General features: G+C 38.5%; 1 protein-coding gene across 1 annotated transcript in view; it reads right to left on the bottom strand.

Moving 5' to 3' along the window:
- Positions 1 to 4,841: 4,841 nt before the first annotated feature.
- The window catches only part of CHID1 (chitinase domain containing 1), a 127,626-nt gene continuing 107,955 nt past the window's right edge, over positions 4,842 to 24,512 (bottom strand). Inside the window, exons 11-13 of the mRNA XM_082485554.1 lie at positions 11,898 to 11,978; positions 6,979 to 7,021; positions 4,842 to 4,997 (exon numbers count right to left, since the gene is read on the bottom strand). Of these exons, the coding sequence (XP_082341680.1) occupies positions 4,899 to 4,997; positions 6,979 to 7,021; positions 11,898 to 11,978 (223 nt within the window). The 3' untranslated portion in view covers positions 4,842 to 4,898. The remainder of the gene's footprint in view (positions 4,998 to 6,978; positions 7,022 to 11,897; positions 11,979 to 24,512) is intronic.

Raw genomic sequence — 24,512 nt, 5'->3', positions numbered from 1 at the left:
TGGTCTAGTGGAAGGTGTCCCTGGCCATGGCAGGGGGGTTGGAACTTGATGATCTTTAAGGTCCCTTCCAACCCAAACCGTTCTATGATTCTATGAACACCGATTCAGACTTAGTCAATTTGCAATTACTACATAAAAAAAGAGATCACTGAGGGAATGGGATTTTCATGAAGTAGCTACAAGCTGCAGAGGTAGAATCCATTTGCTTTGTGCTGCCATTTGTTTAGCTGAAGTCAAGCAGCTGCACTGTGTATTAACCAAAACAGTAAACTTCAAAAGACACATCTCAAATTCAGGAGAGACTGTAATTACAGTTCCTACAAACATCCATTAACTTGGCGGTTTCACGGAATCACGGAGTTTTCACAATTGGAAGGGACCTCTAGAGATCATCTAGTCCAACTCCCCTGCTAAAGCAGGATTGCCCAGAGCACATTACTCAGGACTGCATCCAGGCGGGTCTTGAAAATCTCCAGAGAAGGGGACTCCACAACCTCCCTGGGCAGCCTGTGCCAGTGCTCTGTCACCCTCACCGTAAAGAAGTTTTTCCATGTATTTGAATGGAACTTCTTGTGTTCTAACTTGTGCCCATTACCCCTCATCCTGTCACTGGGAACCATTGAAAAGAGCCTGGCTCCATCCTCCTTCAACCCACCCTTTAGATACTTGTACGCCATAATAAGGTCTCCCCTCAGCCTTCTCTTCTCCAGGCTAAAGAGTCCCAGCTCTCTCAGCCTTTCCTCATAAGGCAGATGCTCCAAGCCCTTAATCTTAGTTGCCCTTCGCTGGACTCGCTCCAGCAGTTCCCTGTCCCTCTTGAACTGGGGAGCCCAAAACTGGACACAGTATTCCAGTTGTGGCCTCACCAGTGCAGAGTAGAGGGGGAGAATGACCTCCTTCGACCTACTGGCCACGCTGTACTGTGTGTACTGGCCTACTTTCCACAGAGAAGTATGCACAAAACCCCACCCCCAGTCTTAAAAATAATCACCACTAGTAGCTCATAATAGAAATGGAAAAGGTATTTTATATATTCATTCAAGCCCGTAAACAACACTAAATTGTTACAACTTGCTCAACAATTCTTTATAACTAAGAAGTGATTAAAGAAGCTGTTTTCGTATTGTCACCCTTCAGTGAACCTTGCCTCTCCTCTTTCAGTCCCAACTTTCTTACCTGGAAGCTACAGTTAATTCTGGAGTTTGACATCTACATATGATAACAAAAAGGAACTATAAAACAAGGTAACAAAGCAATTTTCCTTGAAGAAGTAGCATCTCATAGCGAGACAAGCTAAACAATTTATTTTCCACAATTCTCTGTTAAGACTGCTTCTGATTACAAAGACGCTATGGCAGCTCCGGTTTTCAAGACAGATACACTTTACCACAAGAGACATGTTCCCTGAGATAAGATGCGATGCTGTTATCCCAGGAGTATGGTCCATGTGATCCTGCAAGTAGTCAGAGAAGTCCTCTTTTCTGTCTCGATAAGATACTTAGCTGTATACAGATATAAAAAACCCCTTTGTTAACTATTAAAATGATGTGTAGGACGATAATTGACAATAAAAATACTAGCTTCATATTGAAAGCCAGCTGCAACAAAATCAGCTGCTATTTCTTTTTCTCAGTGAATGCAATAAAAATGGTTCAGAAAAATGTATTTCTCTTAACCCTGTGTGAGTCTAATCCCAAAAAATAAAACATGGGGAAACACAAGAGCAAGGGTCAGTTGGAGGAAAGCTCTGCGTAGCATCAGGTAGCTAAAAGATAACCTTTACATTCATAGCACCTGAGATCTTACCCTAATACACAGAAATCTTTCTTCTTTCTTGCAACAGAACTAGATTTTAGAGCACATTGGTTTGTTTGTTGTTTTTTTTTTTTTCTTAAATGTATCTTAGAAAACTGAATGATGAAATATTCTGTTGAAATAAACACACTTCCATTTCACCTCTTGGTATACTAGATGTAAGTTCTTTTAATAGGAACACTGGATATTTCTCCCCAGTCATACCCTTGGTTCTTTAAGTCCAACATCTTTGGCCTTTCCCTGCAAGTTCCTCATTTGAGGAGTACTCGGAAGAACAAGCACATTTATTTTCTTTTTTTTTTACTTCTTTTTTTTTTTCTTTACAGAAAAATTATATCTTTGCATTGTAAAACAGTGCTTTCTGTTCTTTTTTAAATGAGGGAATGAAAGTCACCTGCCATGGTCCTTAGAGCAGTGCCACTCCAGCACTCCCACCCACATTCTGCCCTTCGCTCAGTTTTCCTCACTTGTCTGGAGGAAAGTCATAAAAACAGATGCTCTGCAGAAACCACTTTCATACCAGCATCCCTCTCCTGTGTTGTCTTTTCATACATGCAATGAGATGCAAATTTCAAAAGAAACCTGTTTTCATTGTGTCTTGCTGATGGCACACTGTTTTGTGGATTCTCTGATATCTAATAAAAGACAAGGTGACATTCCCACACACTGAAAAATTAAGTGAACACAAGACCAATCCATCAGAAGCCAATCTTCATTCATTCTGGAGCTCACATGCCTTCTGGTCCCCCCCCCTTTTTTTTTAACAGAGAACTTCACAATAAAGAATTATGCCAACTTATTTTCTTTTGGAATGTTATTTCTAAAGCAACAAACGTTATTCCTTTAGAGACAAAAGGCAACATCCTTGGCCTCAAGCACCTATATATCATGGATGGCTCAAAATCACAATGTATTTCTCATCTGGTATTTATTTTTCATAATACAGCACAGGTTAGTTTGATCTTTTTGACACAGAGAGGTATTCATTCTATCTCTAAGGATGGAAAAGATACTTCTTTCTAACATAACTGTATTCACAGACAAACAGGAATCTTGAACTTCATAGAGAATCATCACAGAATATTAAAAAATATGAAAAATGTGATAAATGACATGTATCTTTTCTAGAAAGACAACAAGCTAAAATGAAATACTCTTTACCTCCCAATTTTGAAAGCTACATACTAGCTCATATAAAAATGGATGCCATTTCAGATCACAAGCCCTTCCATTTCATAGAATCATAGAATAGTTTGGGTTGGAAGGGACCTTAAAGATCACCTTGTTCCAACCCCCCTGCCATGGCCAGGGACACCTTCCACTAGACCAGGTTGCTCAAAGCCCCACCCAATCTGGCTTTGAATACCTCCAGGGATGGAGCATCCACAACTTCTCTGGGCAACCTGTTCCAGTGCCTCACCACGCTCTCACCCTTTCTTACAGACTATTTTTTCTGAGACATTGTGGTTCAGTAGTGCCAGTGAAAGCAGAAAAAACAGTGTAATAGAATTTAATTCTTGTTCTATTCTAGTTACCACTGCCAAAGCGACTTTAAATTGCTTTTGAACGAACTGGAAAGTTCAAGTTAATTGAACACAAGGATTCACGTAGCAAATTATCGTACTACTAATGGTATGGAAGAAAGAAGCCTGATTAGTAAACCCTGCTGGATACTTGCAATGTGAGAAGTTGAGAGATGCCAGAACTAAATCAGAGAGGTGAAGATCAATAGTTCTTTAATCAATGGTGGATTACAGTGGGATTTATTCTGCTGAAAACAGCAGGAGCAGATAAATTTCCCACTGAGATTAATTACTGGGAAGGGTGGATGCAAACAGAGGAGCACAGTTATCTTTGTGACAACTGTAAGTGGCAAGAGGAAGACCAGTGGGAGTACAGAGCTACTGCCTGAGTCTCTGCTGGTGACCAATGACACCCTCATCAAATTCCCAGAACCTCTTAGTTCCTTAGAAGGAACTGCCTTGAAGCCAGAGTATTTCTACAAACACAAATACTGTAAATCAAAAAGCAGGGACACGATTTCAGGAGGGGGGGGTTGGCTTTGTTTTTAAACTGATGAGTTGTTACAGCTCTTGGGTTCATAAAAATTCTGTATTATGGAGACAAAAGCACTGATGTGAACAGCTAGAGAACAACAACTTTATACGCAAAGATGCTGATCACATTCACAGCACCTTCTTAAGTCAAGAGGTTGTCAGAGCTGCTCTGGGGCTCTGTCTATTGGGGCTATCCATTTAATCCATCATTACGTGCACACTTCTCATTTCCATTATAGCCTTTGGTGCTAAATGTTACAGTACTCACAAGCTAACCAGTAATGCTTCATGCACTAGTGCTAAATACTGTAACAGAACTAAGAGCAGGCTAAGCAGAAGAAAGAAATCACACAGCATCTCTTGTAACAAAACCAATTTAGAAACAAGTAATAAATTGAAATTACTGTGACTTTGATCTGCTTAAGGAATTTACTAACATGAAAAAAACAAACAGAGCTAACAAAATAGCTTGTTAGTGCTTGATTTTCTGCCAGCTTGAGGGAAAGATATCTAATTGGTCTCCCCCCTGACATTTTATGTTGACTTACCTTATCAGAAGACAGCAAGACACAGAGGGTCCAGCAGATATTAAATTGGCTGGACATAATCTGATGGATTTATTTGTTCACTTTGGTTATGATCAGCAAATGTTTGAGAGGCCTCCATCTTAAACTTTTATCAGATGGCATCAACTTGTCCATTTTATTTCGTGTAGAAAACATTTCAGAAAGTATTTTCAACTCTAACAGCAACCCAGCTGTATTGGTCTATGTTCAACGACTCTGAATTCAGGAGCTTTAAAAGAAATTTCTAGTTGTTTTTTTTTCTCTGAATTTTATCAGATACCAACAATCACATCTATGTGGCAAATCAGAAAAGGTTCTTTATTGAGAAAAAATGCAAGCTTAATACAGATATGACATAAATTACAAAAAATGTTTTAAAAATCACCTCTCCAGGATACCCAAATTAATTGAAGGTGGAGTCTCAGTGAAGCAAATAGTCTTTTCCATATCATCTCTTATTTTAAAGCAGGTCATAAAAATAATCCAGGCCTTGTCCCAGTTCCCAGATGGATATTCCAGTGCCCAATTCTTTTGCAAGATCCAAGCGCAACTGGATGGACTAAGACAAAGACACATAAAGCAATTACCTTTTAGTCAGAGACATTAGACACTCCATGCTGCCATCTCTTCATGCTACTATCAGACTTTTTAAAAAAATCTATCCTTGAACCAGATACTGAAAAGCCTAGTCTGTATTTCAAATACTCTCCGGTTAGCAAGCAATCATTCAGTAAGAGACAGTTAATTGCAATAGTTAATTCAATGGCCTAATAGAAGATAACCAGCTGAACAGACAAAATGCCACAGAAATAAACCAGATTTATGAACTATGCAAAGCACTATTCTAATTTAGGCTATCATTTCACAATGTACAGAAATTCTAACTCTTCACAGAAATGTCTCAGGGGTAAAATAAAACTTTATCACTGAAGACAATTAGAACAACTTGTCAAATACCATCTAGATCTCTTACCTACCCTTGCCTTCTCCCAGGACAGAGTCACAATTTTCATTATCACAATTCTATTTTAAAGAGATTCTGGGAGATTAATATTTAATGCTCCCAGCATTAATTTAGAGTTAGTTTAGCCACTGGTTTACAAGGCAATGCCACAGTTCATGTTCTGCACTTATTTACTTCAGACAATAAAAATAATTATTTTTCAATCTTCTAGTTTCAGGTTTTCTTACTTTGAAGTGCAGCACCACAATGTTTAAACTGCTCACACCAAGGATGTGTTTAAAATTCATTTCCATAGAAAACAGAACAAAGTATCAAAGCATCATTAACAGATCCACTGAGCCTGGCATTCATGACTGCTTTTAAGTAATCATGAACAAACCAATTTTGAGCAACCTGCCAGTGATTATAACATTAAAAAAGGAAAGAAGCACATTTGTCATGGGCTAATAAAATTAAGTCGTCCCCGACCATCTTGATCACCATTATATGAACAACTCTCTGATTTGCCCCTGCATACAAATCTCAAGATATTTCATTACTAGCTTGCTGAAATTGGAAAGAAAACCTTTTTCCATATATTCACCAACCACCACAGTTGAGTATCTGTTAGAGGAGAATTAATGAAAGAAAATGCACAGGAATTAATGTTCTTAGCCTGGTTAGTACTGACAACAGAAGGGTGAAATCCTTCCAAAAGGCCAAACAGAATGTAGAATAACAACATGCAGCACAATCTGCCTTTTCTCTGATAGGTTTGCAATGAAACTTCCTAACATTCTAAGACAGGTACTACTAGCCAGAACATAGACATGGTAATTAATATCCCATGCGCACTAGTACATCCCCAAATATTAAATTAATAAAGGGAAATATTCTTGTATTAATGGAGCTTAAGATAACAATCTTGTTCAGAAAAACAGAGCCTTGGATCATTTCACATTAGTTTAACCATATAAAATGCTTCTGTTCTCTGTAAATATGATATACTTTCACTACAAAAGCAATTCCCTTCCAATATTAAAAGCCAGCAGAGACTTCACATACTGCCTTTAGCTTAATTTGAGAAAATCTAAAGATAGCTTCCTAGGAACTAAGGCTGCAAGTAACCATTTTATCCTGTATTCCGGTATATTGCAGTTTTCAAAACACTAAAATATGTTCCAGGGAAACAGAACTGAAGGAAACATGGTAAGGCAGGCTGACAGGTAGAATCAGGACCCCATTACAGAGGAAGAAAAAAGTTCCCCAAGCTTGCAGCCAACATGATCAGAAGAAAAATTTCTTCTGTTTCTTGCCTGACAATCAGCATGTCTGTTAGCACATGAACTGTGCACATGAACAGTTCCTCTCAGAGCACTGGTTTGCCCTGGTGAGTCTTATCTCTAGCTAATCTTCAAAGATTCCAAAACACCAATCATCTTCTACAGGCAGCTGAAGCTTTGAATCATAACGACTACCTCAGGGTAAACTTCTTTCACAAAAGCCTAAACCCAGTTCAACATTTTCTGAAGTGTCTCAATAATGCAACAAGTTGAGTAAACATCTTTTCCCTCTGACCTGAAAAAGTTGCACCTACCTTCAATGTTGGGTAGAAGACAGCATGTTTTCCTCCTTTATTTCTGCAAAACAGGAAAAACAAATAGACACAATAGCATTGATAGATCCCCATAGGGTTTTTAGCTGAGGTTAGAATTCAAAACCAATTTTATTCCTTCCTACTAAAAGGAAACAAAGACAGTACTGAAGAAAACTGCCGATTTTATTTTGAAGAAGTTACTGCTATTAAAAATAAGATACGCTAGTATGTTAAGCACATGAGCATTAATATGCCCATATCAGAGACAGAGACTACTTGCCATTTAGTAGCTCGTTTCTTTGAGATTTCTTACCCAGTGTCCATTCCACTCTGGAAGCTGAGGCACTCTGTCTCTGAAATCAGACACACTTGCCATCAACTTCCATTCATTCAATACTTGCACTCTGGCTACTCTGTCTACTGATGGCAAACTAGGGCCAAAATCTTCTCTACTTCTTTTCCTTTTCTACTGCAGATAAGAACTTCTACTCCTTTACCTTTTCTACTGTAGATACGAACATCACAGCACACAAATCCAAAGTGGTGGGGAAAGAAAAGCTGTTAAGACAAGGTACACAACATATCTAAAAGTATGCAACTGTGTCACTGTCCTGTAGGTATCAGTTAGAGGAATATTTGTTAGAAAGGTCCTCCTGACAAAATCATCTTACTTAAATGGGCTTTGACAACTCTAGCAGCTGGAAAGTTAGAAAGTTCAAAACATGACTATATAGAGTCAAAGACCTGCTAGAGGAGTCTTTGCATAGCAGTTGCATCATGCCACAACTACAACAACAAAAATCCCTGGTTATCTAAAAGGATTCCTTAAAAAGCTTCAGGATAAGGCCTTTGAAAGCATCCAAAGAACAGAGCACAGTTTCCTAATAACCAACACAACATTTGGGAAAAAAATCAGGTAACTTTCATGATTAAGATTAAAATCTTAAACTTTGGGCGTAGCACTTCGTCCAAGAACTGGTAACAATGAAATACAATAGAGGCAGAGTCAGACAAGATACTTATTTACCCCATACTAGTGGCCTTTAAGGAGGTCAACACTTAAAAGAGGTGAAAAGGCGGTGTCCTGGTTTGAGTGACACATGACTAATTTCTCTTCTAATACTTGGGAAAACTGCACTTTTAGAAGACTCTAGTGTCTTAATTTGTGAAAATATTTACTTTACTTTACTTTACTTTACTTTACTGGGAAGGTCGAACGATGCAATGGACTACTGAAGACTACCTTGAGAGCAATGACTGTTGAAACATTTAAAAAGTGGGACGAGCATTTAGCAAAAGCCATCTGGTTAGTCAACACCAGGGGAACTGTCAGCCAAGCTGGTCCTGCTCAGTCAGAGCTTTTACCTACTGTAGAAGGGGACAAGGTCCCTGTGGTGCGTGTAAAGAATATGTTGGGGGGGAAAACAGTCTGGGTTACCCCAGCCTCAGGTAAAGGCAGGCCCACTCGTGGGGTTGCTTTTGCTGAAGGACCAAGGCATACCTGGTGGGTGATGCAGGAGAATGGAGAAGTTTGATGTCTACCTTTAGGAGACCTGATTTGGGGTGAGAATCCTTAATTTTAAGATGTGTGGTGTTAATTGTCACATAACACTAAGAGTGTTCAATAAGTGTTTTTCAGGATAACATGGTAGTAATGAAACTGGAACCAACTCCATCGAATGGCATCCAGCGACAGGGAACACACTAGCCATGAGCACAACACGTTATATTGCTGCGCCGAAGTATACATGTCTGTCATCCTGTATTGAGGCCTGGTCCTGATCTGACAACTGAGAAAATGCCACATCACTAGTTCCTACCCTAAAAGACTATTATGATAGATGGAACTCCAAGTTTTGCACTAAAGAAACTTAATAGACCTTTTAGAGGAATAGTTCATAGCTTTAGAAGATTATATTTGTGTGTGTATATATATATATATTAGAGGACAAATATAACAGTAACTTGAGTGTGACATATATATGGTATGAAATAAGGGGTGGAATGTCCTGGTTTGAGTGACACATGACTAATTCCTCTTCTAATACTTGGGAAAACTGCACTTTTAGAAGACTCTAGTGTCTTAATTTGTGAAAATATTTACTTTGCAGCCAGCTGTGGTGTGTAGGTTTCAAGCTCCCGGTGTTTTCGAGCTAGCTGGGTGCAGGGATGAGGAGGAACGAGACCCGGGCACTTGACCCAAGCTGGCCAACAGGATTATTTCATCCCATCAGCATCACATTGACTATAAATTAGAAAGTTTGCTGCAAAGTTCTCTCTCTCCCTGCCATTTCTGCAGGCTGCCATCCTGAGAACTTCGTTCCCCGGAGCCGGACCCCTGAGGCCTTCCCTTCCTCCTGAAGCCATAGCGCTCACAGTGTCCGACATTTGCTGTCCACTGCTGGGAGTGCACAGCTTCCTACTGATATAATTGGCTGAGTATAATCTTTGCGTATTCTGTATTGGTGTTGGGATCAATATTGGTTCTTTAGTGCTATTAATGTTAATTATCTAATCTTATTCTATTAAATCTGTTTATACTTCAGCTCCCGGGTTTCCTTGTTTTTCCCAATTCCCCTTCCTGGGTGGGGAGAGGTCATCAGAATAATTGTCTAAACGACAACAAATTGTTACGGGTTTCTCAAACCATAACAGGCTGACAGCAAAGATAGAGGATCCAAGAAAAGATCTCACAACAGAGATGGTCTGACACTAGATCTAAGAAAACACATGGAGATATCTTGTTGCAACTGGATTATAAAAATGTCAGATAGTAAAAGACAGTTGTGCCTACTAAACGCACATCTGAAAAAGATGAAGACACTTGGTTGTCAGATGCAGACTGTGAAAGATTTTCCCCAGTTCCCTAAATTACTATCTTTCAGTTTATATTAAATGCTAGCAATATCAAATATACAGACAGAGCAAGCTACACCAGGCACAGACACCAAGGCTGCATTTTAAACCCCTAATAATGAGAAGGATGAGTTACAAGTGGTCTCACAGCACCACTTTACCAGTTAGGCTAGGAGGAAATGCAGAGTGTATGGACAGACCAAGTAGGCATTGCTCCTAAAATCTCCCAGCTGACATAAATGCATACTTACCTCTAAAGTGCACTGGGACAAAATACTCAGAGAGAACAGACTTCTGTAATGATTTGTAATGTTTAGTCTCTGCCAGCTACAAAGCTGTACTTTGGTTAAAGATTCATGATTTGATTTCCTAGCAACTGCAGACATGCAAGATTTCCAGGTGAGATGCTTTACCAGTGAAGCATATTTCAGGCGTGGCTGCCATCCCCATCCAATGTAACTGAACCTTTGCAAACCAAAGTGGTAACTGAAAAAAGAGTTCCCTCAAATAACCCTCTCCTGCAGCCAGCTGAACCACTGCAGACATGCTGAGCCACGCGGCTGCCTGCAAAGCACAGCACAGCAAGCGAAGTTTAGAGTGATTTTCAGATCCAGTGTGCTTTATGCATCAACAATTCCTCCAGGAAGCCCACAAACAAGAATCTCCAAAGACTGGCTTTCAAAGGTGAATGATGTAGTACTGCTGACAAGCTGTCCCCCTCCCACATGTTCAATTTGTAAGGAGACGTTTAGGAAATGTGTTTCAGAAATGAATCCCAGAAACATTCAAACAGAGCCCTCAGATATACTCTTTTGAGAGCAAGTGTTCATCCAGTGGTCATTGTGTCTCCAGTTGGATTGTGCATTAAAGATCACTAAAACAAAGCTTCTGATTTATTCCTCTTTAGTTAACGTGAAAAGCCTTGTAATTGTTTGGCACAAAATAATTTTGCAATAGGATACCAAAGAACTAACCATGAAGGAACAGAGATCCCAGTCCTTTCATATAAGCACAGAAAATAGATTAAAGCACTGCTGACCAACAGGTAAATTATTTTTTTTTTCTGTTAAGAAGTACGTGTTACTGAGAAATCAGGAGAAAATTACAGGCTGAGAGAAACACTGAAAATTAAACGAAAAATATAAAAGTAGGACATATTTCTTTTGTTTGTTTGTTTGTTTGTTTTTTACATTTAAAAATATATAAACCAAGAAGGGATTTGGAAATAACAAAGTAGTTCCGATTTTTTTTTTCTTAAAGCACCCTAAAAAGTGTTCTACTCCTGTTTTCAGTGGTATGCCTTCTTCACGTTACCAGTGCATTGAGTAATATACAAGACAGTTTTATAAATGTAGTAGGATTTTGTTCCTATAATTTTACCATATTTTTGTATATTTACATACAAAAATAGCAAATTATCACTGAAGCTTAATAAGATGTTGCTGGGGTTTTTTTAAGTCTGCTTTAAATGGATTTTTCCTCCCATCAGGAATATTCTTGTAATCTCATGATGAAAAAGGAAGGACAAAGAACATTATTACCCTTTCTCTTCATGCTTTCAGTTGTTTTAAAAACTTTATCTGGAAGTCACTTGATATTATTCGCATTACATTTTTCTACAGTCCATTCCGTTTAGTGGAAGGCTGTTATTTGACCAATCTTATCACTAGGACTTGTAAAACTAGGCTCTTGTACCACAGACTTTCCTAGATTTATTTCTGGCCACGTTATTGGTAATCACCCAACAGCTCACGGTACTAATCTCAGAGCCTCTGATTAACTGACACTCAGCAGACAACCTTGATGGATAATTTCTAAAGATATGATTCATCAGACTTCTAAAAATTGCTTTAGTTTATGTTATTTCATTAATCCTCCTCTGATTTACTTCTCTCGCCTGAAGCACTCTTTTATGCTGCAGTTCAGTGTTGACATACAGATCACAAACAGAAAAATTTCCATTTGCTGAATTCAGTTGCATACTACAGTTAACTGGTAATTCATTGTGTACTGGGCCATGCCCAAAACACTTGCAGAACAGTAAGTTAATAAATGTAACTCACTTTTTGTATTCAAAGTAGTGTTCAGCAATTTGTTCATCCCAGACAATTTTTGGTTTGTGCTCCTTCAAGGTTTCAATGTACCTACAAATTAAAAACATAAATATGGAATTAACTTTTCTAAAAAGTAGTTATGAAATTACATTGCAGAAATTTCTGAAATTCATGAACATGAAAATTCATGTCTAGATGTTGAACACTGTATCAAAACTATCTTCTTGCCGACAATTAATTTCCTCAGCCACTTTAAAATTTGCCATGTTTTGCATTTTTAGGATTTTTTTTTAAAGCAATGAATTAATTAACTTTCATCAATTTACAAATCTATAAAGGCATATAAAGGCAGTGCTTCAATATTTCTACAGTCTAATTCCTATATGCCAAAGCACAGGAACTGAAGTAATTCCTAGTCTGTACTTAATTGTGTCCTCCAAGGCTAATCAATGCAATTCTTAATTATGAGCCACTATTATGTGATCAGAAAAGTTCTTCTATAAAAGGGGCTTAGTTAATCTTCTAAAAGTGAAATTAAAAAAGATCTTGTTTTCAAGAAAAAGTTACTGCTAAGTAACTGCATATGAATTTTCACCACCACCAGCTTCTTGGCCTTATTCTCTTGCATGGACATTTTGGACGTGGGATGACCTACCTTGTACCTACTTGACACCAGGTGAGGACAGACTACTACTTGTACCCCAAAAACTGCATAGGGAACTGTTGTGGAATAGTTAGTATGCTGTAAATTCATGTTCTTGGTTAGCTCACAGTATCCTTTCTGTGTAGAGACAGTGTCTCCTTGTGTCTGCATTTCTGACTGCACAACGGAAACGAAGCTGCTTGGTGCCTCATGTAAGAAGACCAGAAGATGGCAAGCTACTGCCAATGAGAGAGGCCACATGGGTGTCACAGAAATAAGAGGAGTCTCTATCACACGTCTCTCTTTCTCTTCTGCATCTTTTTAACCTGCATCTTTGGCCCGCAAGAAGGCTGAACTTAACTCTGCTGACAACTTTCCTGACTAAACATTAGGGGATTTATCTGGCCACAGGCCAGGCACCATCAATTTCTTTTTTTCCTTGGGGATTGTATTGGGAATTTGAATTCAAAGTCTCATTGCTAGTACTCTATCATGATTATATAAAGCTATCACAGGCAAACACAGTGGTCATAAGGTAGCATTAAAATTATTTTTTTATTTTTGAAAGATCTATCAAAACCATCTCTTCCACAGTAAGTCTCATTCTTGCAATACTTTCTCTGCTCATGACAGGATTTGCATAGAGAAATTTGCCTTCAAATAATCTTATTTTTAAATAAGTAATTTCCATCTCCTATGTAAAGGGTGTTACAACTGATTTCCATCAGCCACTATCCTGACTGCATCAATGATGAAATTCCACCTCAATATATACTTCAAAAAAAAGACAAAAAGTTTGTATTTGTTAGTTTGAAAAGATTTATTCTCTCCTTTGGTATTACTCTAAATGCAATTACAACATTCAGCATTGCAGGGAATATCTTCTCTCTTTTGCTATGGCTTGCTCATTCATAAATTGGTAAACTGTTGCCTACTGCTAGCAGTTTTAGAAAATATTTTCCTTTTGTATTTAAGTCAAATGAACCCAATATTTAAGTCAAATGAACAAATAGCCAGGCATGCTATTTAAGTGTTTACATAAGCAAACACATGGTAGCAACTATTGTACTCTTCCTCAATACACACATGCCCTGGAACAATGCACCTTTTCAAACAATGCAAGTTAAACCTTGGAACCTGTCCATCCATTTTTAAGATATACAAAATTTTAAGTTGCCTCACTAGAGAAATATGCAAAGAGATCTAGTTTTGTATATTTAAAATTTAAGGATAGCTTTTAACACCTTGCCCCATTCCAGAATGGCAACTTCAGTAGTGACTGGAGACAACGCTCATGTAGAACATGGGACCAAGACATTACAGCCCAGAAGACAAGAATTACCAGCCAAGACATCCTGGCATGCAGTTTTATTCCTAAATGTATGACTTCAGATGGCAAATACTAATTTCGCTTGCTAAAAATCCCAACATAATTAAAGTGTTCAACATACATATGAATAAGCTTTAAAATTAGAAATGCAACTTGAAGCAATTATTATAGCCTATTATATATAAAGTATATTATTATTTTAAAGCTGTTCAGGCATGGGCCACATTTAATGAGAACCCGTCTTGACCAGGCACAGAAAATTTATTTCGCTTTCTCCTGCCTTCAGGCATTTATCACCACGGTATACAAGAGCAAAAATGAACAAATTCATCTTCAAATCACATCTATAATGATGAGAGTAGTTCCAAGCTTGAGTTGGAGAAAAAATAAATATTAGGTCCAAAATTGTCACTACTTTCCATAAATTCCGGGGGACCTACTTGAAATGTATTAACTGGGTTTTTACATTGTCTCTATTACAGACAACAAAAATTCAAAGTACAATGTTCAAATCAATAAGCTCCCATTTACTTCAATTGCAACTGTGTACTCAATGCTTCCGAAAGTCAATTTTATGTTTTTCAACCAGACAACAAGGTTGCTGTGAATAGTCTGGAAGAGTTGCAGCAACAAACCAGAGCTGTTTCATACAGGCTTTCTATTGCCCTAGCCTGGGATCAATCCATTCCCTTCCTGTAGCCATCTGCCCCAGTCACTATTCATTTTCTTGCAGTAAAACATACAGGAGCTTTACAGGCAACATCTCCCAGATACTCCACATTTCCTGTTATCTCTGTGCTATCTTACTAAGTGCATCATAAGCAGAAGGGTTCCTGTGTAAAACTGTAGCACTTGTATGACGACAGACTTGCTTGACTCAAACTAATGCTTACCCTGACATTCTTAACATATTATCACCTAGCTGAGGCAGTACTGAGGCAGTACTAAAAAAAAAAAAAAAAACCAAAAAGAGACATTTTCCATCACACTGAACCAGACAAGCACGGGATATTAGTATGCCTGGAGTACAAGAGATCTAGATTCATTTCCAGGTTCTCAAAGAGGAAAAGGGATGGGCAGGGAGCTCATCACAGCCAGCCTTCCTTCTTTCCACCTCCCACCTCACTCTTCTCCTTTCAGCTCATATTTATTGCTATTTTTCTCTCCCCTCCTTCTAATTTATCCCTCTTTCTACTGCCATTGTCCCAGTTCACATCTGCTTTTATACTCCAGACTAAGTTATTTGCTTCTTCATCCATCAGCTCCTAACTTACTAGCTTTTTTTTACCAGGCTGCCTCAGCAGTTAAGAGTACGATAAACACTGAAAACTCAGCTTCACTGCCTTGCAATACATATTTTCTGGGAAGTTTGTGACCATATGCAGAGAAACTCATGCTGTTTCTCTGGTCCTAGCCTGCAAGGAGGTCAGCACAATGAAGTCTCTGGAGCGTTGATGCTGGCCTCTAATGAAGCGCCAGTGCAGTATGCATAAATGATAAACTTGCACGGATTGTCAGGAATAGTAACAAAAGGCAGATGTCACCTGCATGTCCACTGTGCAAATACTTGTTCTCAGAGAACTACCATGCTGGCTCATTTAAACAGGTCTTGGTTCAACTTACCCAAAGCAACATTTTTGTTCCCCAAAACATTCCTTCTTGATAATAGCTAAGCAGCTAAAGTATCAATTCAGTTGTCACAACTGGGCTTTGAAAGTTTTAAAGTTACAACATAGTAGAAACATGGCTACAGAATACAAAAGTGTTGGGTAATGATTTTTAAGTCTGCCAGCCACCTTTCATATAAGCCTTCAAATCTGCAGTGTTTTACTGCAATTTACTGCCATAACTGTCAAAAAGGACACTTCTTGGTCTACAGACACCCACTGTTATGACTCTCATACTGGTTACAAACCCAGTGGGCAGGCTTGGACTAAAACAAGCATTCTCTTCCACAGAGTAAATGAGAAGCCAAAATGTACATATGATGGACTACCTGTAAAGTCAGTCCTGCCAAAGATGTGTGAATAGGAACAACACTAATACGGCTACACCTACACACTACTGCACTTTGCTGCATGTTCAACTAATAAATAAAGGATCCAGAAGAAAGTTTCTCAGGATTTATGGCTGGTGTTTCTTTTCTAAGAAACTTTTCTTTCAAAATGTGAAAAATGGTATGGCACTGGAAAATATTAAGGTAAACCCCATGATCTATAGTTCCCCTGAAGAAGGTATTTATCTTCATGGATAATGCTTTTCACCAAGAATATAAAGAAACAAGTCTCTAGTACATCTTTTGCAACAAGAATATAGATTCTAGGAAAGTATATAGCTTCATATATAATTTTTAGACTAGGATTCATTTTGAAAGGTTAACTTTTTTAATCCTCTGGTGCTTTGCTTTACTAGTCCCGAGTCACTCTTCAGCAGAAAAGCTTTAATGAAAAGGAAACCACTACTGAGCATACATCCCATTGTTATGCTCTTTTCTAACACTTTACATTTTCTCCTCAGTTCTCACATGAACAAAACTCTGACTAGAAGCAACAAGGCTCTAATCAGAAGGAAGGATCATTTGCTCCTGCTGCAGCAAACTAAGCTTATCTTCCACTATAGCAAACTTGCGTGATTCAGTCAAAGGATAAAAAGTACTATTCAGCTTGAAAATCTATACCACACATTTTCTTTTCAGTCTGCTTCAGTTACAATAGACTTAACTTAGTCATTAAACCCCAAACCTACCTGGAATTGCATCTCCATTAACTGTCACCATCATCAGTGCCTATGCATCACTTAAGCACTGACTCAACTAAAAGGGTCAATCTTTCCCCTTTTCAGGGAGCTGTATCTTTTAATAAAAGTAAGAGAAATCACAGAAAAGGCTGTATTCTAAAGCTCAGGAGTTTAGTTTTCTGATATAAAACAAATATACAGAAACACCGCCAAAACAGTTTTCACAGTAGTGCTCCAAAGGACATTCCCTATCTTGGTATGTATCTTCCAAACAGTACTGGTCAGTCTCCCCACTGCTCTGCATACATCAGGACACTATGTGAAATGGCAAATACCCACCTTCGAAACAAGATTTTTCAGAGGGGACATCTCTATATATGTGTATATATATATAAAACCCGTGAGTCAAACCCCCTTTTATTTAATGTTGAATTTCAACTACCACAATACTTTCATATTTTAGCTGTTTAGATTTTTTTTTAAATCATTACCTATTTGGTGGGAGAAAATGTCAAGAAACAATACAGTCTGGAGACATTTTTAAAATTTAAATTGAAAAAGTTTTAAAACTGAGAATTTTTTTGGCCTTCTCTGCTTCTCTGCTTTTTAGAAGATAATTTCTAAAGAACAGCTGTATGACACAAAAGGAAGAAAATTTTGACAAAGAAAAAAGATTATATAAAGATTTTGAGTTCTCACTCAATCCCTAAAATTGCAGCTTGCAAAAGGTAGAGATGCCTTGCAATTTAACAATCTTTAGGTATTAGCCTTTAGAATAGTTTTGTGAGCACACAGAAATTCATGAAAAGCCTAGTGGCAGAGTCACTAGTAGCATAATATTATGCGTAATAGCATAATATTATGTGTAATAGCATAATATTACGTGTGTGTGCGTAGTATATAGTATTATACAGTGTGCAGTAATAAAAGTTGGTATTAGACTGAACACTGAAGTAAGTTTTCACTACACTGGTCCCATCAGGATCACTTAAGCACCCTTTTACTCATCTCATCCCACCATTCAATACTCAATAACACCGTATTTACAATATCTAAGTATAAACTTCCAACTCTAAAAGGTGGTAAAGTTGTGTACTACTATATCCTTTTCTTAAACATTAAAGAATCCAGACTTTATTAACACAAATTCCACAAGTTCTTCCGAAAGTGAATAGGTTATCCAAGAAAAAGACAGCTAGTATGTATCTTCTAGAGAATCAAAAGAACACACTAACATTAAAACAGTTTTTACTCTGTGGATTTATGCATTTGAGTGGAGAGCACACTCTAGAAACCTTATTTATTGTGTCTGTAGGATATGTTATTAAAAAATAGTTCAGTTAAGATCTTTAGATTATTTCACATAAAACAAAACCAAATACAGTTTGTAGAGACACAATCTGTTCACTTTCTTTACTCTGGGTGTCTTGGGTAAAGCTGTTAAAGTATCCAAGTAGCAGCCTAGAAATTAAAAATCTATAAGCAAGCATTATCTTTCTCTATTAATCTTCTCTCTGTTGTTGCCAGCACCTTTGCTCTGTCAGTTTCAAAAGGCAGTAATAGTATTTTTCCTATTTTAATAGTAACAGATTTCCAACAGAGCAGTTTCTCTGTGGGTGTGCTGCTTTCATAAGTTTTATAAGGTCATCCTCACTGATTTCTCCACAATACTTTATCACTGACTTGATAGATGACGCTTTTCGGTGGTTCCCACCAAAATCACACAAACCTATTGACCTAACTTTTGCTACGATGCACAAGCCAAGCCATGATGCACTTGCCCAATGAAAATAAGCAGAACCTCAGCAACATTTCTACCCTTATCCTGGGCTTTTCAAGAGTGCACCTTGTTTAGCGTTCTCAAAGTAATTTAAAAGCAGTAATACTTTGGTGGACACAACTGCAGAGAGGCAGTTTACTCCTACTTTATAAAACTCTGGAGACACAGAAGACAACATCAAGCTTTTCAGAAGCATCCTCTTCTTGCTTTTGTCTCGGGGAAACAACAAGCCTTAAAATCTTTCAGTGCCTTACTACGGCTACAGAAGAAAGCACGATCATTAGAACATTTCTGTGCATGCAAGTTTACATGTCGATAGGGCCCGTTATTCTCATTTAACTTCACAGAGGTTTTATAAATAAAAAGCCCCATCTGAGAGTGTACACAATGGTATGCTGGCAAATTACCCTAGGGAACTGTGAGTACAGCTGAAAGTACTCTAGTGCATGCTAACTTTTCTCAACATAACCAAAATGGTGGTTCTTTAAAAAAGAACAACAAAGTTACAGTTAGATATTGATCAAAATACAGAAGTAATCACACACAAGGCAGAAAAAGGTGTGAACATTTATATATTTAAGGTTTTGACTCAAACTGACAGATATGAGAGGAACATACGAAAACCTCCTTAAAGAAAACAAGATCTTTAGTTCTATGCCGATAAATATTTCTCAGAAGATAAGACACGTAATTAGATTGAGGCAGAGGTTTGCATATCTGTTTGCATACCTTCAACAACACACTGCTGTTCAGCAGCTCCATTTCATTTTGTAATGATACAGATTGTTTTGGGTTTTTTGGTTCGTTCTTCTAATTTCAAGACACCTGGGGCTACAAAATGTGAACTTGTTTGCCCCAGTGCAAATTATTTATGATACAACTGTTTATTAAGTTGCTTTTTATTCGCATGCATCAGCTTTGCATATTTTCTATCAGAAATAGTTGTTGTTGTTGACCATTGCCAAGTCTCAACTTTCTAGCCAACGTATCAGACATGCTTGTATTTGTTCAGTTAGACATAGATTTTTCTTTCAAATGTACCCAATCTAACACATGACAGATCACTATTTATAGTGGAGTTTGGTTTTGGCAGCTTTTGCTGTCTTGAAAGAATGAGTTTGTTGCCTTTAAAAGCCTGCTGTATCATCTGGACTTCTCTTTCTGCTCGGGCCAAAGGGCACTCTCCTGTCAGGCAGAAGACAAGTTAATGGTAGAATAGTTTACTGTACTAGAACATAAAGCAGGATTCAGGCAAGCTCACAGAAACAAAAAAGCACAAGAGAACTAAATGAAATAAAGCATACTATTATTTACTAGCTCAACTAATTAGTCTATTTAGTCATACTAAAAAAAGTTTAATTTGACTGTGGGTTAGAGGCTAGAGGTTCCACAGGCAAAGGTTTTTATTTTATTTTATTTTTTAAATGAACTCCATATACTGGTCAATTTGGAGTCTTCAGTAAATACATATCTCCATTTGGTCTTGATTGCCTTTGTGCACACTTTAAAAAACATGACTGTTCAACAAAAATATGATATTGTCTCTGGTATTCATCACAGAATTAATACCAGGTAGGCATGCCACTCAGCAAAGAAAGAGTAACAATATTCTCTCTCAAATTAGGAAACAGGTCAACTCGAGGTTAACATTTTTTCTGACTCACTTCAGTTATGAACTATACCAGACAGAACTCTCCCTATGTGCTCACTTCTACGCAAGAATCTTCCCCCTGCTCCCAGTTTTAAGTTGAAATTAATAGCACAAAAGAGAAAAGATAGCACATGTGTAAAACAGTCTAATGTAAATAATTTAATAAAGTAAAAGTTGATATGAGGTAGATCCTGCCCTCTTTCTCACTTCCTATTTCCTAATTAAAAATGTTTTCATTAGCCATCACAACTGTCTCTGCTGTACGTCAGGGACAACTTGAAAAGCCTCGTTTAAAGCAGATTGTCAGACTACATTTTGCAGCTCTAAAACGCAGTACGCTGTGAAAACAAACTGATTTTCCTCCAAATTCATACAATCCACCATCACCAACAGAAACCACCGATATATTCAATCTAATATAAAACCTACAGCACACACTAAAGACCATCACCCCTAAAAGGAATTAAACATTGCACCACAGAGGTTCACTGGTCCACAGGGCTTGATAAAACCATTATTTATACAAACACACTTAGAGTACTGCATGCTGTCTCTGTTGATAACCAAGTTGATTCACCTGTTCTCTATTGTCTGAATCCTACAATATAGCTTGTTTACACTGCAAAGGATAGTGGCAGTTCAAGGGTTCGATTGTACCAGCACAATGTAGTTATTCCTAGCAGGGCTGATCAAAAGCCAAGTGCTATTTTGTGGGATATTTAACATCTGCATGCAAATTGTTCTAAATACAGTTGAAAGCATATTGTTACACTACTAACGAAAAGACAATTTCAACAAAATATGTATACGTGTCAACAGCAGTACTTATTATCCCACTGTATGTCAAATCATATAATCTGTACTTAGTTATTAAAATACTGCATACAAATTTTATACTTTACTTTAATATCAATGTACTGTTTCAACTGTTTGTTATGATACTAGGAAAAAATAGAAGTATATCTCATTTTTACTAACTCTAGTCACAAAAGTATTAGGGTAAAAACAGTCTGAATGAGAATACTCAGCAAAAAGATTTGTCAATAAAGTACCTAACTTTCTTTCAGAATGTAATATTTTTTACTTAAAAAAAACAAAACACTTGCCTCATTAGGTCTCTGTATAGATATATACATGGTGTTTCTTTACTTTTCTCTCTCTAGATAGGATTTGTAATCTGGATCTTTTGTGGCATACGGAAAAAAAAGGACACAATGTGGAGGTCTGTATCAAACTGAAATCTTTCTGGATGCCTCCATGTAGTCATGGATAACTGCACTGGGGAAATAACCCTCTTTTCAGGACAAGCCTCAGACTACCAATGCTGTTTCAGAATTATTATATCAGAAGATGCTATAGTGCAATGCCAGAATTTGCTTCGAGCAGTGAAAGCATTGCTTACTCCTACCGTACTAAAGTAGTGGCCGCTGTAACCCAGGATAAGAATCATCTCAACACCAAAGACTTTAGCATATGAATTTCCACTGGATAATAAATAAATAATTGTGCTGTCAAAATAAATATACAGAATGTATAAGTTATGTAACAAGCATCTACTATGTGGAAGAGAAGCAGCTTATTCACAGACATGTTATCCTTAAAAGTGCTGCCAGGCTTCCAAGGGAATGACTATGTCTAAGAGAGAATTGAAAATATGCATGGCTGAGAAGTTATGCTAAGGCAATATGGAGGCCAGGGAGGTGATTCGAGACAGCCAGCATGGCTTCACTAAGGGCAGGTCCTGCCTGACCAACACAGTAGCCTTCTATGATGGAGTGACTATATCAGTGGACAAGGGAAGAGCTACGGATCTCATTTATCTGGACTTCTGTAAGGCCTTTGACATGGTCCCCCACAACATCCTTCTCACTAAATTGGAGAGAGATGGATTTGATGGGTGGACTGTTCAATGGATGAGGAATTAATTGGATGGTCACATCCAGAGGGTAGTGGTCAACGGCTCAATGTCCAGATGGAGATCAGTGATGAGTGGTGTCCCTCAGGCGTCTGTATTGGGACCAATACTGTTTAATAACTTCATCAGTGACATAGACAGTGGGATCAAGTGCACCCTCAGCAAGTTTGTAGATGACACCAAGCTGAGTGGTGCAGTTGACACACCTGAGGGATGGGATGCCATCCAAATGGAGATGGACAAGCTCAAGAAGTGGGCCCATGTGAACCTCATGAGGTTCAACAAGGCCAAGTGCAAGGTCCTGCACCTGGGTTGGGACAACCTCAGACTGGAAGATGAAGGGATTGGAGAGCAGCCCTGCTGAGAAGAACTTGGGGGTACTGGTGGATGAAAAGCTGGACATGAGCTGACAATGTGTGCTTGTAGCCCAGAAGGCCAACCATATCCTAGGCTGCATCAAAACAAGCGTTGTCGAGGGACATTATTCTGCCCCTCTGCTCAACTCTGGTGAGACTGGTACTATGTCCAGCTCTGGAGCCCTCAGCACAGGAAAGACATAGAATGTTGAAGTGGGTCCAAAGGAGCAAAAAATGATCAGAACAATGGAACACCTCTCCTGTGAGGAAAGGCTGTGAGAGTTGAGGTTGTTCAGCCTGGAGAAGGCTCCGTGTAGACTTCATTGTGGCCTTTCAATACTTGAAGGGGGCTTATAAGAAAGATGGGGACAGACTTTTTATCAGGGCCTGTAGCAATAGGATAAGTGGTAATGGTTTTAAACACAAAGAAGATAGATTTAGAGTAGATATAAAGAAGAAATTTTTTATGCTGAGGGTGGTTACACACCGGAAGAGGTTGCCCAGAGAGGTGGTAGATGCCCCATTCCTGGAAACATTGAAGGTCAGGTTGGATGGGGCTCTGAGCAACCTGATCTAGTTGAAGATGTCCGTGCTCGTTGCAGGGGGGTTGGAGTAGATGACCTTCAAATGTCCCTCCGAACCCGAATTATTCTATGATTCTACGATTCTACAATACAGTGCTCCATTCTTCTGCGAACTGGTTTAATAGGTGATGCATAGAAAAAGTAAGGCTCTATTTCTTTGTATGTGAGGCTGAACAAAGTTCAGATACACTAATATATCTGCTGTTCAGCTTCAGCTCTAAATAAAAACCCTAAGACTATGCTAGTTCTGTTGCATGTCAGGTTGGGTTTGTTGGGGTTTTTTTAGACACATCATAAAAGTTTTCCAGACTTTCCTCTTGCTCAAAATATACAAATCAGCTATATTAATGCAGTGCTACACATATTAGCTATGAAAACTGTGTTATACTGGATTTGGAGCCTGGTCAGATTTAGATGATCTTAATTCAGTGTATAGGAGATGAATTTTGATCCACTCCAACTATGAAAATGAAGGTTGAGTGCACAGTCACCTACTTTGATGTTCTCAATTCTTCCATGTCTACTTCATTAGAAGAGGTAGATAGAAAAAAATTACATTTCTTTTCCATCCTTGCCTAAAAGGTCAGATGATCTTAATGCCAGTGAACATCACTACTAACTCTCCCAGTTGCTTCTTGCATTGCTCTTCAACCATTCCTGAATTAAAACCATACCAATACAAACACAAGGTCAATAGCAATGTCGCCCATCAGATTTAACAACTACAAAAGCCAGCAGGAACATCTTTTCCTCGCCCTGTACCAGGGCGTATCACAGTTCGTCTTCCAATCTCCCCACCTCAGCCCTGTCTGAACTGGCTCTGGGGTAACGGAGGACAACCTTTATGGTTGCTGGGAGGTCTGTGCCAGGTAGGTGCTCCAGCCCGCTGTTTCCACAGAGCTGCTAAAACGACCTGGCTGAGACAGACAGGCAGGGACCAAGCCCCATGCAGGGCATGGTTACAGAAAGGTTGCACTTGGTAGCAAAGGAGAATGAAAGGGAACATATGTTGGGTGCAAGCAGCAGAAGGCACCAAGTCAGCAACAGCCTTAGGAGAGAAATGCTGGCTCTGTTCTCTCTCCAGAAATAGGAGAAATAGTTTAGGCCAGACAGAAGCAGTGTTGTCTGCAAGGAACCAGAACTTCAGGTGATTGACAAAAGTAACTACAGTAGGAGACTGCAGCCTGAGAAAGCTGACTGCTATCTGGATTCCATCTGCTTCACAAGAAGCTGAGAATGAGACACAGAAATAGATCGCCACTTCCAAGTAGCCTCAGAAGAGCGTTCAGATTCCTTAGCTGACAATGTCAGGCCTACAATTTCCACCACCAGTATCTGTGCCTGCTTCTCTCTGGCCCCATGACTAGTGGGTTTTCAGTAAAATGTGACCTGTGAAAGCAAAGCTGATACAAAATGCTAAACCATAAAAGTGATCCAGTTGTTGAACAGTCCTCTCCCTTTAAAGCAGTGGGAATATCCATGTCCTTCAAATCTCTTTAAGGCGGCCTCTGCTGCCGTGGCCCTGCATTTCGGCATGTAAGACATGCTTCATTCTTAAACTACAGGAAGAATAGTCCAAGAAGCAAGAAGGCAGCATTCATCACTGCCTTGGGGAGCTCTGCTGCAGAT

This window comes from Vanellus vanellus, assembly GCF_965231255.1.
Source record: "Vanellus vanellus genome assembly, chromosome: 6".
NCBI classification, from domain to species: Eukaryota; Metazoa; Chordata; class Aves; order Charadriiformes; family Charadriidae; genus Vanellus; species Vanellus vanellus.
Note: the sequence above shows the minus strand (reverse complement) of the source record. Positions and strands in the feature narration are given on the sequence as shown.